Genomic DNA, 16,557 nt, shown 5'->3' with positions numbered 1-16,557 from the left:
TGTTTGAAAGGTGGCTTGATCGAGAGTGTTCTTAGCTATAACCGAAGAAAATCGGTTTAGCCGTTTGAAAGTTATCAGCTCTTTTCTAGTTTTCTTATAGAGGTTTTTTTGTCAGGGGTTTTTTAAATTTTAAGTTATTTCGATGACAAGTTAGCTCAGAACATGCTTGGTTGGCGTGCTGTGGTTCCGGCATGCCTCCAACGGTATTTAGGGGCACGTAGTGTCCCAGTGGTGGGTCTGCTGCGGCAGACATCTGCTTTCGGAGTAACGAGGTGTTGCAAGTCCCTTGTGCTCCGTCGTCAGTAGTGGGATGGTACTTTGTGGGGTTTTTAGTCGTTAGGAGTCCGACATAACCCCTGTGTTCAACGTGGCCAGAAGTATCCATGACGGATTTTCCTCACGAAAAAAAAGGACATGCTCATGACTGCCAGTTTAGCAATCTCGTGAATAGGTACCATAAGGAACATAAGGAAATAGTTAATCGGGCCTACACGTTGCACGATGCACGATGTTTTCCTTCACCGATAAAGCAAGTTATATTTCAATTACTTAAAACGCATACTTCGAAAAGTTTGAGGTAACGACCGACCAGAGTTTTATAATATCTTTGTTAAATAAGAAAAGAATCCCGCAGAATTCTAGAGGCGTCTTGTTAGTCGTTAGGCATAATTTACGGGACGATTTGGCTCCCGTCTGGTTATAGCCGGAGCTGGCATCACCTGGCCTAAATTAATACTACGCTGATTGCTGACTCATTAAATAGACCGATTGCTATTCCAATAAAATGTTTTATGTTATGGCAGTTTAGTAATAAGATCAAAGTGTAATAAAACAATAAGTAATTTTGTTTTATTTTGTAAGTGCCACTTTTTGGTAAAAGAATAAGAATACTAAGCTATATGTGGCTATATTATATGAAATACAATGTCAAACTTGTGCTTTCTCGAGATTTCATTATAACTTTACTTGTTTATTCTCAATTCGTATAATATTTTAATGATTTTATTTAAAAATTACAATAGTATTTAAATAATATTATTTTTGTTGCTGGAGTAGGTGTAAGTTTAATAAATGTAGAAGTGGATTTAACGTTTATTTCAACAATCAAATAATATCATGGCCTACACTATGACACCCAGGTAAAGTAAGGAAACTATAAGTGCATAAAATATACAACTAGATACATACAGAAATACAAAATGATTGTTCTGATATCTCTCTTGAAGTAGGTACGGGATGAATAATTGTAAATAGGGTTTTTGTTGGTGTCATCTTCTCGTTCTACACAATAAGGGATAAGTGGAACCACACAAGCAGAGAAGTGCCATATACTTACTAAAAATAGTGCTGCCCCTCCAAAACGGCTCCAACTTGTCAGGTGAACCTATAAACCGGGAGTGATTTTTGTCATCGTATAGGAACCTACCAACTCATAACACATAAGTTTAATATTTTAGTTTATATATAATAATAATAATGTCGACGACTAGGATACTCGTATATACCTAAGATCTGCATTTCTTTGGGCAAGTATAGCTGTTTTACTTTACAGTCCACTCGACGCGATCGGCAGATCCGTTAAGGGATGTGATTTAATATGCTAGACTGTGCCGGGCCCGAGCCATACCTCATCCGAGGCACGTCCAACACGCAGACGATCCATGGATCGCAATTGAAGAAACGTAACATGGACAAGTCTCCGAAGAGTCGGACATGGCACGGTTTGATGTAACCTCATACAAATTGCCAAGCTAGTGACTAGGATGAGACACGACTTGTGCCCGGCACGGGTGAGTATAAATCATCCCTAATTCCAGATTCATTCAGCTTTTAACGTTTACATCTTCGTCGGATTGGTCCTTGCCCGGTTGCGCTGTTTAAAACCGAATTGAGTACCTATATTGTGCACATGTAGTCAGGCGAAGCGGCTTTCCTGTCGCATATTCATCTAGACATACCCAATTCTGCATCCAGCTATGCCACTAGGTATATGTATAGCAAGTAGAAACCCTAATTCACTATATGCAAGGGAATCCATAGGAGTAAACGAAATATAACGATCCTCCCAGCTCTTTCTGACATAGGTCAAATCTAGAGCAATATTTTCAATTTTAATTCCTATCAAAAAGAACCCAGTAAATCCAGAACGTTCAAAGATTAACCTACTTTTGTATCGATTTGTTGGTTCAGACAGCTTTAGGTTTAAGAATTTCGCAAGACGAAAATAAAAATGCTACCGATAGAGAAAATATTGTCTAAGCTCTATCTTAGCTATTGAATTATTGAATGTAGCTAAGGAATAAAAGTTTTGTTCCACGAAATCATATTGTAAAGAGAGTAAATATTTTTGAAATCCAGTTAAGAGAAAATGCAAGGAGGTATCAGATCGTGGTACAACTTTCAATAAGAACCTTTTATCATCAGTTTCGTATCGTAAGTACCCGCCGAAAGGAGTACATAAATCTTTACATGAACTAAATATTTTGCCGTATCCAGCAACTATTAGTACTGAAATAGTATACAATTTATTATAAAATAAATGAATATGCCAAGACTCTTTTATTTGCTAACCACATTAATAATACCATAGTGCACAGAAGATTCAAAACAGAAACTCGTATCGAAGAAATAAAACAGACGACTTTCAACCAAGATAACCTTCCACCTTGGTAGTTCTAATAGGTAAAACGTGTCAAACTTGTACCATCAGCGGCAAAAAAGATCAAAACTTTTGTATGAAACAATAACTTTTAACAAACTAAGACAATGTTACGTTCATATTACGTTCACATGGCGTGTGAAATTCATTCTCGCTCCTTGATATCGATTCGCGATAATAAAATACTTACCAATGATATACCTAATCAATATAATAATATAATAAGGTATTAACTCTTTACCTGGTTATCTTAATTTTCCTCCATAATAGACAGTTCCTTCAGAAGAGTTAGTTTTCTTTCATAAAATTAGTTAATTGAGGAGGTTTTTATTCAAAAATCTCCTCAATCTTTATAGTATAAATATTTTATAGGTAATCCCTCTAACTGATACTTATAAGGTTTTTAGTGCACCTCATTAATATCTTCTACAGATATTTCCAGCCTACATAAATTGTATGTATGTGTGTGTGTAGGCAGATGACGAGTTTGTCATCGCAAACGACCGACGGGCAAAGCAAATCATCGCACTTAATCCTCCAATTAAACTGCCTCTAGCCATAAGCTCTGATGAATATAACTCCAGTAAATCATGTAGCTACACTGTTTATATGCGGGCTAGTAACGATGTTGAATCTCTGGTCCCTGGTAATGCAATATTGGCATACTATCAACGTGTAGCTCATGCATAAAATATTAGTTTGGATCTAAACTTTTTGTGCCGTAAGTATATAGGGGGTTTACCGAATAGTACCTATGGCGTTATGTTGGTTCCCCTGTCTGTCCAAGTCATTGGCACGATATTTGCATAAGAAGACGCAGATTTTGTTTATTTTCATTTGATTTTCCTGAATGAATGAAATGAAAATCAAATGAAAATAAACAAAATCTGCGTCTTCTCATGCCAATATGTGCCAATGACCACCTAACAGACAGGGGAGCCAACATAACGCCATAGGTACTATCCGATGAAACGCACTATACCTGCCGCTATTTTAAGTGAATAGTTGCAATTGCTATCGATGTTGCTCAGTTGACTCTTGCATTGACCTGGTACATAATCCCAACTTGACTTGAATAAAATAGTGTATACTTACTTGGAAGCCTAGACCAATGCGATTTTGTTTCTAAAGCTATTAAGCATAAGGGCTACGCTTGGGCAATTGGGCAGACAAAACTCATTTTAAGTTAATTGTAAAACTTTATTAATATATAACAAATCGTGTCCAAACCAACAACTTTTTATTTAGTTACAAAGGTGACGTGTCTATTACATGAACACGTCATCCGCGAGCACACGATTCTCGGAGGCAGCACTTTCGTCCTCAAATGTCACCATTTTGTCGCGCCGAGCCCGCGCCCGTTCACTAAACGAACTAACGCCAACCGACATCAACTCGCTCGCACCTACACCAGCACCACTTAGATTAAATTCACTTAAACTGCGCGGTACAAAGTACTCAACACAGCGCTCGGCATGCCCCGCTGATCGACGTGCCGGAGTATTCCTTTGGAAACTCTCTTCTCCATAAGCCGATGACTTCCGTCGGGGCAAACTGTTGAACTTTGTCGGATTCGAACTATCGATCTTAAAAGTCACTTGTGCCCTTTTCTCCTGGCAACTCACAGGCGGCCCTTCAGCCGCCTCCCTATGTCAAGATACGACGGCCATTGAAATCTTATCATCACATTGCTCCACATTGTGAACTGCGCGAGTTTTAGAACTGCCTGTACAGAGTGCTGTAAAGCCGCGCAACACTGAACTCATGTCCTCCTGAATTAGATTAAAACACATAGCTACTACTACTATTCCCACTAAAATATATATACAGCACACTCCAACAGCGATATCTTCCGCTTTCGCTGACACAGTGCTGGCATACAATCCAGGCTTCAAGTTTCCAAAGCCTATTGTTGCAAGACTTGAAAATGAAAAGTAACATCCATCTATAAAAGTCCACCTTTCCGTTGTATGGAATACGAACGTACCTAAAGCGATATAAAGGACGATGAGAAGTAAACTTAGAACAATTGGCACTCGCGTATGGTCCCGACATGTCCAATGATAGCCTCCGCTAAAACTGTCAAGGTTTAAAGCAGCTTGGAACGGCGTTCGTTTTTGACGTTCGTATATTTTGTCTTTCCTATCACAGTCTACAAATTGCCTGCACTCAACACCGGGTAGCGAGTATCGACTAAGACAATCGGCTTTTGTATGAAAGTCTCCCCTTTTTAATCTCGCTGGGCAAAGTTTGGAGTAGAGGGCTCGAAAGTTTCTCGCAAGGGCTTCGCCAATCGTTGACAAGTACAGCATTATGAGCGGGATCCCGATACAGGCGTACGCTACTGCCACCAGCTTTCCCGTAGATGATTTAGGTGTAACGCTCCCGTGACCTGTGGACAAGGAAATTCCTTGTCATCTATGTTATGTACCTTTATGTATGGTATGTGTCTATTAGGTGATAAACTTGTTTTTTAATTCTAAAATTTTATAGAGGGCTTATTCACAAATTGAACATGTCACACTCATTGGAATCATTAGCTATAGCCTACGATTAACATATCATAACACTACATAGCTCGTACAGCGCTCTAGTCACCTTAGACAAAGGGTGAGCCAGAACACAATTACAAGTAGCTCCCTCCTGCAAAATAATATAAGACTTATTTCTAAAATGAAACCTTTATATTGTATTTATGAGTAAGATATCATTGAGACCTTATTCTAGATTAATAAATTCAACAGATTAGAGAGCCTTTTTGTATCAAACTAAGTATGGAATAGATTTAATAAATTAAACTTACCAATAGTAGTGATAAGAGTGAGTGCATATAGAAAACTGCCAGCAAACGTCCAACGATAATCTATTGAGTCGTAGTGCGTCGAAATATTAGGTATCTCTCCAGTTTGCATTGACTTTATCAGAATTTTCTGGAAATCCATCAACTCTTTTGCTGCTAGCTTGGTCCAGTTCTCCTTGTAAAGTATGTTTAAATCCTCAGTTATTGACCAAAGACGTTCTACTGTTTTAGATCTAAGATCACCACTTTGGGATTGGCTCAAGTTTGGTTTAGATGCAGCGACTGATGTTTCTTCTGGGATTGAGTTGCCTTCTAGAGCGAGGAATAAAAACCCGCCAATGAGGTTGTACGTTAGAACGAGGAAGCATATTGCTAGGCAAGTCAGAGGCGATGCGCGGCGTTTATGAGCACATCGGCAGCAGAACAGTCTTGTATCGTCTCTACGAGATATGAAACAGCAGTTGCCTTCTTCTATCAACGGTGGATCAGTTCGTGTAGTGCGCTTCGACGTTACACGTCCACCGTCTTCTATCATGATGATCAGTGGCTCATACTTTAACGAACCTTATACTTTTTGTGGTGTATTCTCTTCTTAGTTCTTAACATTCTCAATTATATTTGCGGTATCAGAAGTGGGATGTAAGTCGATGGTATTCTGTAACAAAGAAAAAGAAAAATTAATATTCAATAAAAAATAATTTAACTTTTAATGTAACAAAAAATGGGTATTTATGTAAAATTCTTTGTAAATGAAGTAAGGCAATATCCAACAATCGCCGTACCAAAAATAATCGCGCTACATCAGTAAATACCAGTTTTGGTTTTTCTAAAGCTGGTCTTTGAAAACCAAACCAAAACTAAACAGACGATTGATGATGATTGATGATGTGATTTTAAATTTCACCAATGTTAACGGAATTTGAGTGTCAAAAGACAATAACGTCAGAGTCAAATGGATCTAAAATCCTTGATTTAAAATTAAAAATCATTCTACTGATTTTAGTTTTGTAACGTTTCCGCTTAGCTGTACCACGGACCAACTTGAGATTTAAGAGAAGCCAATAAGGTTTATTTTACTTTAACGCTAAAGTGTTTCGACGCTCACGTTAGAGTGATGTAAAATCTCATACTAAGCGCACAGAATTTCCAACATAAGCGAGTATTTGTGTCGGACCGGCTAGCTCCCCAGGCACTATACATTAACGCCTGAAAGGAAGATTTCCTTTTGAAGTGGTCGAGCATATTACGAGCTTTCATCTACCTAGTTGTAAAGCGTTTAGGATTTATCAATACAAAGCTTTACATCAATTGATGGAAACATATTATGTTATGCGTAAATAATAATATAACGCGACTTCGTCCACGTGGATTTAGGTTAGGGGAACCTTCGATTTTCTGCTACAAGAGCTGTTTTTCAGTTTAGCCCGTTTATTCACCCTAACACACCCGTCCTATATTCGGAAATGCGGTCCGTTTATCCACCCCGGACTAAAGTGTAAATTAAAAATTTATAACACCCCCGAACAGTGAAGGTTACAGTAACTAGAAAAGAGCTGATAACTTTCAAACGGCTGAACCGATTTTCTTGGATTATAGCTAAGAACACTCTCGATCAAGGTACCTTTCAAACAAAAAAAAAAAATTAAAATCGGTTCATTAGTTTAGGAGCTACGATGCCACAGACAGATACACAGATACACACGTCAAACTTATAACACCCCTCTTTTTGGGTCGAGGGTTAAAGATAGTATACAAATTCGCCGTTTGGAGTGGACACACGTTTCCAAGTATACATGTGGAGTGGCTATTTTTAACCCCCGACCCAAAAAGAGGGGTGTTATTAACCCCCGACCCAAAAAGAGGGGTGTTATAAGTTTGACGTGTGTATCTGTGTATCTGTGTGTCTGTGTATCTGTGTATCTGTGTATCTGTCTGTGGCATCGTAGCGCCTAAACGAATGAACCGATTTTAATTTAGTTTTTTTTTGTTTGAAAGGTGGCTTGATCGAGAGTGTTCTTAGCTATAATCCAAAAAAATTGGTGCAGCCGTTTAAGAGTTATCAGCTCTTTTCTAGTTTTCTTGTAGAAAAGAAGGTTACATAACCGTTAGGTTCATAATATTATGTCAATTGACAAAATGTCAAGCTGTCAAGATGGACGTTGCCTTGATACATAATTATTTATTTGAAAATGATGTTTTGGAAAACTCTGATACTTTGGATCGTCGGGGGTGTTATAAATTTTTAATTTACACTTGTAGGTTGGATAACCTAAATAAGCCTTTTAACATTTAATTTAATTAAAAAACATTAAGTATAGCTTAAGTAAACAAGAAAATTGGATTAGGCTAAAATTATAAGTAGGTATAGATTGTTAGGCTAAACTCACATATTTAGTTAATTTCATGCTAAGCTAAACTTATCCTAGTTCCATGATATCAATGAAGATTTAAAGCTAAACTTTTGGACTTAAAAACATGAAATCAATTTGAAAATCTCCCAAAATATATTAGCCATAAAATACAACAAACTCAAATTGGAACCAGTTGATGGAAAAAGTTATATCTCTAGAGATCTCGGGCGCTTTCGACTACTTCAAACCCGATACACGTACACGGGAGTAAATCGAAACTTGCATTATAAATCGTTATTGTTCTGCATGAATACAGCCCATTGTAAGCAGCTGGAGCAAACTTTTTAATAATTCGTTTCATGCGGGACATCTGCGCGGAAAATATATTCCGAGTTATATAGCAAAGACCTCACAATATCATGCGCCGAGAGCCAGTGGACAGTTTTTTTAGCCATTACTGAACGAGACGGCATACTCTTTTAGGTATGTGTTTACTAGTTATAAGCGTATTATTTTTATTTATCACTTTTTTAAAGATTGGACCGATGTTTTTTTATTCAATACGACATAATATGGATACCTCAAAACAGATTCTTAGATTTCTTGCTATGTATTTTTGCTGATGCAGTCATGGGTTCTCTAAAATGTATAATTTATAAAACTTGTTTTTTTTTTGCATTTTTTCAGCTAGATATCAATATTTTATAGCAATAGTTATTTAAGTAAATGGTACATTATGTTTATGTACGAATGAATTTATTATACGAGTTCCTACAAATATTAAAATACGAGTTATAAAAAATAGAGTCTTTATCTAACACGTACCTTTATTGGGCTCGCATTGCTACAGGCCAATTTAAAAATATGTGTAATAGGACTAGACTATGTATGACTTTGAATATGAAGAGTGCTAAACCAGATTTTTGATTAAATATCCGGATTTTTTATTATATAGAAGTTATGTTTGAATATGTGTTTATGTGTTATGAGCGTTTTTTGTTCACCACTTTTTCAAAAACAGTCCCTACAAGAGACAGTGGACAGCCAGCAGTGGACGTCTATTGGTTGATAATGATGATGATGATGATGTTTGGATTGGTGTAAAACTGTTTCAAACAACAGTGCACTTGCTCTTAGACAATTTATGAATCGTTTCATTTTATAGTAGGATATATTTTATGAGTTATTTTACGAAAATGGTACAGGAAAAAGAAATATGTACTTTTTTATTGAATAGATAAATCTGTATCTCCGTTGTTGTAACCGAGATTTTATGCGCATTTAATGATATAAAAGGAAATAACATAATAGAAAGGGATTCCTTCTCATACAATAACGTAATCTGGATTCAAAATATATACCTACCATCTTGATCAGACAGTCGTTATATTAAACAGTGAATTTTATCGAGATAAGTATAACAAGAAATAAAATAAACTGAATCCATGCCTCCATCGATAGTACTCGTAAATACGAAAATGTGTCTATCTGTCTGTCTGTTTGCTACGTTGTCACGGCTCAACCACTGAACCGATTTTAATGAATTTTGGCACAGAGGTAGCTTACTCCCCGGAAATTGAATTTGGCAACTTTTTATCCCGGAGAAGCAAAGAGTTCCCACGGGATTTTTAAAAAACCTAAATCTAGTCGTCGATGTAATTTTAATGGCAATGTACCTACGCTGACAAATTTCATGTTAGTGCATACTCAATTTACATAATAATAATTAACAGCAATAGGGCAGCTAGTAACAAACAAGTGTAAATTAAAAATTTATAGCACCCCCGACAAGTGAAGGTTACAGTAACTAGAAAAGAGCTGATAACTTTCAAACGCCTGAACCGATTTTCTGGGATAGCTAAGAAACTAAAACCACTCTCGATCAAGCCACCTTTCAACAAGCCTTTCAAACAAAAAAAAAATTAAATTAAAATCGGTTTATTAGTTTAGGAGCTACGATGCCACAGACAGATACACAGATACACACGTCAAACTTATAACACCCCTCTTTTTGGGTCGGGGGTTAAAAATAAATGGATGAAGGACACTATCAGTATAACGAGAAGTGAAATCAACCAGTTTTAAATCAAAATTTAATATTGATGAAACTTTCATGGCAATGTGTGTTGATGTAAAGAATGTTAATGCGCACTGAATTTTGAAAACAGCAGCCATCAACATGTTTCAGCTTTTAGCTACACTTTTATTCAGTGGTGAACATTTGAAAGGCTGCGCCTTCGGGCAAATAATCAAAGATGAAAAGGTTTCCTTGGGAGGCATGTCACGCGCTCTCTGACTCTGATTTTTTATCCACTACCTGAATACCAATAAGTGAAACTCTTTTGTCTTTGAAAGAACTGAGAACAGAAATATTGTGTATGCAATAATTGATCGACGGTAGCGAGATCTTCGAGTCTACCTGTGCATTGCACTTCGTTTGTTTGATGTCAAGTCAAGAGTAAAAAGGCAACTTCTAGGCAAGCGCGCTCCATCTTAGGCTGCATCATTTTGCCTCCTGAAACACAATTTTCACTTCATCAGGAGGCTGGGCCTCACACTAAAGTTTGTACCTAAACACTGTTTTGTTAAGATAATAAAGATTTATTTATTATTTATTTATCATGACTTGCTAGCAGGTCTGATTGCAGCAAAGCGCTAGTCTAAAAATTAAAAAAAAAGTCGTCGGGCACTTTTATCAAGTTTTGACGTAGCTTTTTATTCGGTAGACTTCCGTGGGTCATTGACGAAGCGACTGACAATCGTTACGGATGGTTACAAAACTTATACTTTAAAAGTGTATAAATAAATATATACACTTATTGAGTCGAGACTACAATACAATTGATGAATTCTTTAATGATAAAATTTCTTGGAAGCAACCAGCTGTGCTTTTAGCCTACATTATGGTGTAGTAAATTGCTAGATTGATAATATTGCAACTTTTTATGATTTGAAATGAGGTACTGCTGGCTTCTCTCAGTAGAACCTGCTTTCCGAACCGGTGCTAGACTCACAGATATAAGCATAAGCGAAACTAATTGTACTAAATTATATTAATTTCGATTTTACGCACGTGCCGCGGCATAAAAATGTATGAAACCGCTCACTGAAACGTCACTCGCTCCATACAAACGTAGGTCGTTTCTCATTGGAAAACTAACCAATCATGTAGAAACGTTCTGGGAACTAATATCTATGCCTGTGGTTTTCCAGATTTCCGTTAAAATATTCGGTTTCAAAGTTACGCGGTCTTAAAAATTCCACTGTAATTTTAAAACTACATATTTTTAGAAAAATCTAAAACACCACAGGCACAGATATTAGTTTCTAGAATATGTCTGCAAAATTTCATGGACTTTGGTTGCTTAATATTCAAATGAAATTGGGTCTACGATTGTATGGAGTATGTGACGGAGAGAGCCCTGTTAAACCCGAGACCTACCACTTCAAAGCCACAACGCACATCGCTGCACCAGAGAGATCATCAAAATAAGGAAAACTTATATTTTATAAAATTTGGAAGTTTGCCAAATCGTTCTTGCTATTATTATAATGATAAACAGACTCTTAAAAGATAGCGCGCATTCAGCTCGATAAAATGTAGAAAGATTGCCAGTAAAGAAGCAAGTAGTAAAGCAGCAATCGAGAAAAATCTATACTTTTACTAGCTGATGCCCGCGACTTCGTTCGCGTGGATCCTATAGGTTTTTTTTAAAATCCCGTAGAAACTCTTTAACTTTCCAGGGTAAAAAGTAGCCTATGCGTTAATCCAGGGTATAATCTATCCCTATTCTAAATTTCAGCCGAATCCGTCCAATAGTTTTTGCGTGAAAGAGTAACAATCATACATACATACACACACAGTTTGTATGTGCGTGTGTATGTTTTTTACTTCTTCACGCCCTAACTAAGCAACGAATCGACTTGATTTTTAGCATACAGATAGTTGAAAGGACAGAGAGTAACATAGCCTACTTTGATCAATGAATTTCCTCGGGATTTAAAAAAAATAAATCACGCGAACGAAGTCGCGGGCATCAACTAGTAAGGCAAATAAATAAGCTGCAATAATTCACAAGACAATTCAAACAAAAGTTATCCTTATTCTAACTTAGGTATTGCTTTGTTTCGAGATCTGCGATACTCTGAGATCCTAGTTCCTAGTTTAATATACCTAAGCTCTGAAATCTGACCTATTATACAGAGGTATTCGTGCGTCGTCGTGGCTTCTATTTATTATTTTACTTGAAGAATCTATTATATCCTACAAATCTGCTCATATTGGTGATATTTTTTGCCTTTTTCACCATCATCATTATCAAACTAGACATAGATCTCTTATAGGGACTTCCACGCACCATAGTCTTGCGCCGCTTGCACCCAGCGGCTCCCCATACCTAACTCGTTTGATATCGTCTGTCCACCTAATCTATCCTTCGCGTTTTTACTCGAGTACAATTTCCACCTAGTCTGTCCTTCGCCTTAGAGCCGATACATACAGACAGACTGGAGTAGAGCTGAGTTTTTTGATTGCAACTTAAACTTGGCTTCATGAACTTTAAGATACGGTTGAAATTGGTATACGGAAAAGTAAACACGAAGGAGATCATTTACTAGTAGGTACGTAGGTACGCATCGAGTCCAGGCCTGAATAAAAGATCGAGACGGATCCCCAAATTCGGTCAACCATCCAGTTTTGAATAAACGTTGATAAGTAACGGTATGCATCTATTAAATAGTCTATGAAAACCTACTGAATTTTAGACCACACAATATCAAGAAAAATATGTGCAAAAGAAAATATGAGGATCAAACAGCTCTAATATTTAAATTTATTTTTTATCCAAGCATAATATTACTTTGAGCTTTATCACAATAAAAACATATCAATTTCACGAAAATTTCATATCAAATAATACCTTCCTGTAATATGTAAACCAATTTTCTACCGTCGCAAACAAAAAACAAATCAGGATTTGTACGAAACAAGGCACATATTTTAGATACACGCGAATTTGTGCGCGGCAATTCCATGAGATCAGCTCAAGTCCCTTATAGCGAAGTTGCTAGTTTATTGCTGTCTGAGAGCACTTATGAAATTCTACTGTATAAACCATGTCACGTTTATACTTTACAGTGTTGTAACATTCTTTGATATATTATTTCGTGGAGTCAAGAGACAAAATATTAATAAAACACGAGACAAAGGCAATACTTTTATTTGATTCATAAAAGACAGCGATTCTCGTTACCTTCCTGCTTCTTCCACTGTTAGTAGGTACTTTAAGTTTTTAACCCCCGACCCAAAAAGACGGGTGTTATAAGTTTGACGTGAGTATCTGTGTATCTGCCTGTGGCTTCGTAGCTCCTAAACTAATGAACCAATTTTAATTTAGTTTTTTTTTGTTTGAAAGGTACCTTGATCGAGAGTGTTCTTAGCTATAATTCAAGAAAATCGGTTCAGCCGTTTGAAAGTTATCATCTCCTTTCTAGTTACTGTAACCTTCACTTGTCGGGGGTGTTATAAATTTTTAATTTACACTTGTTATAATATTAGAAGATTATAAGTACTAATTTCAAAATGTGTGAAAAATATTTAAATCAAGTTTTCAACAAGGTTTTCAATGGGTTTTTACCAATAGATATTCGTACGTACTGCCAGAAGCACTGAACGTGAGCGCAACTTAGGGCGACTGGGGTATACCTATGTTCTACATTACAGCTGTTACTTGTATTATAACTTCTAGAAGCCTCATGCATTGTGTAGGTTTGTCCATAAGGCAACCGTAAGAATCACTCAGTTATTTTAATCATACCAAGTTAATCCAATCTCTTTCCTAAATGCCTTTACCCCTAATTCAGACGAGCGTTAAAAAAGCGTTGCGTTAAAACCCGGCGTTGCGCTGAAAATACAACAGTGCACGATAAAAAAACGTTGACGTGTGAATGCATTTGTTCTATTTTTAACGTCCGTTAAAAAAGCTCTCGTATGAATGAAGCCTTAATTAATATATTAGATAGTGACCTAGGCAATTAATAAGCTTTTAGGGCCGATTTTTAAATCATATTTTGACGTTTTGACCGATTATCAATACAAGAGCTGTCAAAACATCAATTTTTTCCTGAATCAAACATTACACTTTAGACCCTTATTCAATAAAGTAAAAACCGTAACTTGTTCCGCCCCAATAATGAAACCTATGTAAACCAAAAACAATTTTACAATCCCCGATAATCCCCAAACGGCTCTTATTGTTATCCCTTTCGTAACTTTTAAAACAAAGTGTATTCCAAAAGGTTTTTATGGGCCGCTTTTAGTGACCCGTGAAAATAATAGACCAAAGGTCGACGTTAACTTAATCCCTATACAGGAATAGGGACTGTAAGCAAAGCTTTCGCCTGGCTTAGCTCGAGTGGAATTTGAGGGATTGCTAAAATCTAACGTTGGATGAAATAGCGAAAAAAACTAGTCCTAAAATCTAACAATAGCAACGGAACCAAAATTTCAATTTTACAACTTTAAAGCAACGCTTTTAATCCTAACCCAGAGGAATTTTGAAAAGTCCTGGAAATATAAATATTAGTGTGATTGTAAATTAAGTCATACCTACTTTTTATGAATTTGAAGTCTTTAATTTAGGAAATAAGGTACCTAAACTAATATGAATCCTCTTTATTTCCTGTCTCGTGGGAATTTCAAAATTCTGGCCTTATTCCCTGTTTGCATTATCAGGGAAAGGAAAGTTTTGGGCTGGGCGTTGATGAGTGAGTCAGGACTTTTCTTTTTATGTATGTATTTAGGATTGTGTTTATAAATATATTAGAAACTAGCGACCCGGTCAGGCTTCGCACGGGCAGCTTATTACAATTTTGGCAGGGATCTCTTTTGAAAATAAAAGATAGCCCATATCACTTAGGAATAATGTAGCTTTCTACTGGTAAAAGAATTACCAAAATCGATTCAGTAGTTCCAGAAATTACTTCCTATAAACTTTACAAACTTTACTACTATTTGTAATAATATTATACTAGAGGATTCCCGCGACTTCGTCCGCGTGGATTTAGGTTTTGAAGATCCCGTGGGAACTGTTTGGTTTTCCAGGATAAAAAGTTGTCTATATCAATAACATGGACGCAAGCTACCTCAGTACCAAATTTCATGTAAATCTGTTGAGCGGATGGGTCTTTAGGAATTCCGTGGGAATTCTTTGATTTTCCGGGATAAAAAGTAGCCTATGTCCATCCCCGGGATATAAGCTAACTCTGTACCTTTCGTCAGAATCGATTAAACTGTTTGGCCGTGAAAAGGTAGCAGACAGACAGACAGACACACTTTCGCATTTATAATATTAGTATGGATTAATAACCATTTGAGTAGGTACACAAATTTTACTAGCTGACATAACTACAGTTTTAAACAGATGAAGTCGTTGGTGGTAGTGCGATAAATCTACACAATTGATCAGATTAATCAGAAAGGCTGCGCGAAGATGTAACCCTCGGGGAGTCACGTGCCTATTTGCTACAGCGGCGATTTTGCTCCTTTGTAGGTGGGGGGAAAAGTGGGAGGGCGAAGAGATTAGGCGGCAGGTGAACTCAGTCCGACAGTAATTCCGAACATTTGTTACACCTAACTTTTGTCCGGTCGTATTGAATTCTAATAAGTTTTAAAGGGTGCCGCACCTACCTTTTCCACATAAATGATATCGTTTGCTAAATGCTTTCACGATTATAGTCCTTTATAATACCTACATCCAAAATAAATGCGAAAGTGTCTGTGTGCTACCTTTTCATGACCCAACAGTGTAACCGATTCAGACGAAATTTGGTACAGAATTAGCTTATAGATGCTTACAACCCTGGTAAAACGGCGCCACCAATTTTTGAAGCACGCTCGAAGATGTCGAAAGGTGCGTAAACCCCACGCCAATCTATATACCTAATCTGTATCGCTCAGCGTCGTGCGTAGAGGCCTACGAATTTGTCTTCATTTTTAAAAACACAATTGTAAGAGCTAATATCACACTAATATTATAAAGGAGAAAGTTTGTATGTGTGTGTGTGTGTGTGTGTGTGTGTGTGTTTGTTACTCCTTCACGCAAAAACTACTGGACGGATTGGGCTGAAATTTAGAATGGAGATAGATTATACCCTGGATTAGCACATAGGCTACTTTTCATCCCGGAAAATCAAAGAGTTCCCACGGGAATTTAAAAAACCTACATCCACGCGAACGAAGTCGCGGGCATCAGCTAGTCTTTAGATAAACTGTACACGTACATTGATATAAATAAACTGAGCTAAACAGCTTTTCAGTAGACATAATGATAGTATTCCGTAAGAACTACGGGTAATATATTATGTTGTTTGTAAGTTTAAATGCTAAATTGCTAAGTATATACACAGACCAACGCACGAAGGCGCGGAACTGATAAAATCCATCTTTTTTGCATCGGGAGCTTATATTGAAAAATAATTAATATTACATCGTCCCAATAACTATGTTAATGAAGAGACGTTTCAAAAACCCAAAACTGAAAAATCAAACATTTATTTATTGCGTATTTCAGAGAAATTGTATAGTCGCCGCTAACGAACAAATAATTACTTCGATACAAAACGTACAATGTCGGAAATTCAGACTGCAAATACAATTTTAACAAAAATGAACACATTTTATGAAAATAATATAAAACATACCTTACAGAATATTTTTTACCTGTTTTAATTTTTACTCATTTATTTAA

General features: G+C 36.7%; 1 protein-coding gene and 1 long non-coding RNA gene across 2 annotated transcripts in view; one reads left to right on the top strand and one right to left on the bottom strand.

The window, feature by feature from the left end:
- Positions 1 to 6,442, top strand: part of LOC123870840 — a 30,495-nt gene extending 24,053 nt beyond the window's left edge. The window contains exon 3 of the long non-coding RNA XR_006797162.1: positions 6,393 to 6,442. This is a non-coding gene — a long non-coding RNA (uncharacterized LOC123870840). The remainder of the gene's footprint in view (positions 1 to 6,392) is intronic.
- The window catches only part of LOC123870838 (TWiK family of potassium channels protein 7-like), a 78,343-nt gene continuing 65,630 nt past the window's right edge, over positions 3,845 to 16,557 (bottom strand). Inside the window, exons 2-3 of the mRNA XM_045914296.1 lie at positions 5,463 to 6,114; positions 3,845 to 5,051 (exon numbers count right to left, since the gene is read on the bottom strand). Of these exons, the coding sequence (XP_045770252.1) occupies positions 4,312 to 5,051; positions 5,463 to 5,994 (1,272 nt within the window). The 5' untranslated portion in view covers positions 5,995 to 6,114 and the 3' untranslated portion in view covers positions 3,845 to 4,311. The remainder of the gene's footprint in view (positions 5,052 to 5,462; positions 6,115 to 16,557) is intronic.

The sequence above is a fragment of the Maniola jurtina genome, chromosome 13 (genome assembly GCF_905333055.1).
Source record: "Maniola jurtina chromosome 13, ilManJurt1.1, whole genome shotgun sequence".
NCBI lineage: Eukaryota > Metazoa > Arthropoda > Insecta > Lepidoptera > Nymphalidae > Maniola > Maniola jurtina.
The sequence above is the reverse complement of the archived record's forward strand: the minus strand, read 5'-3'. Positions and strand labels throughout refer to the sequence as shown.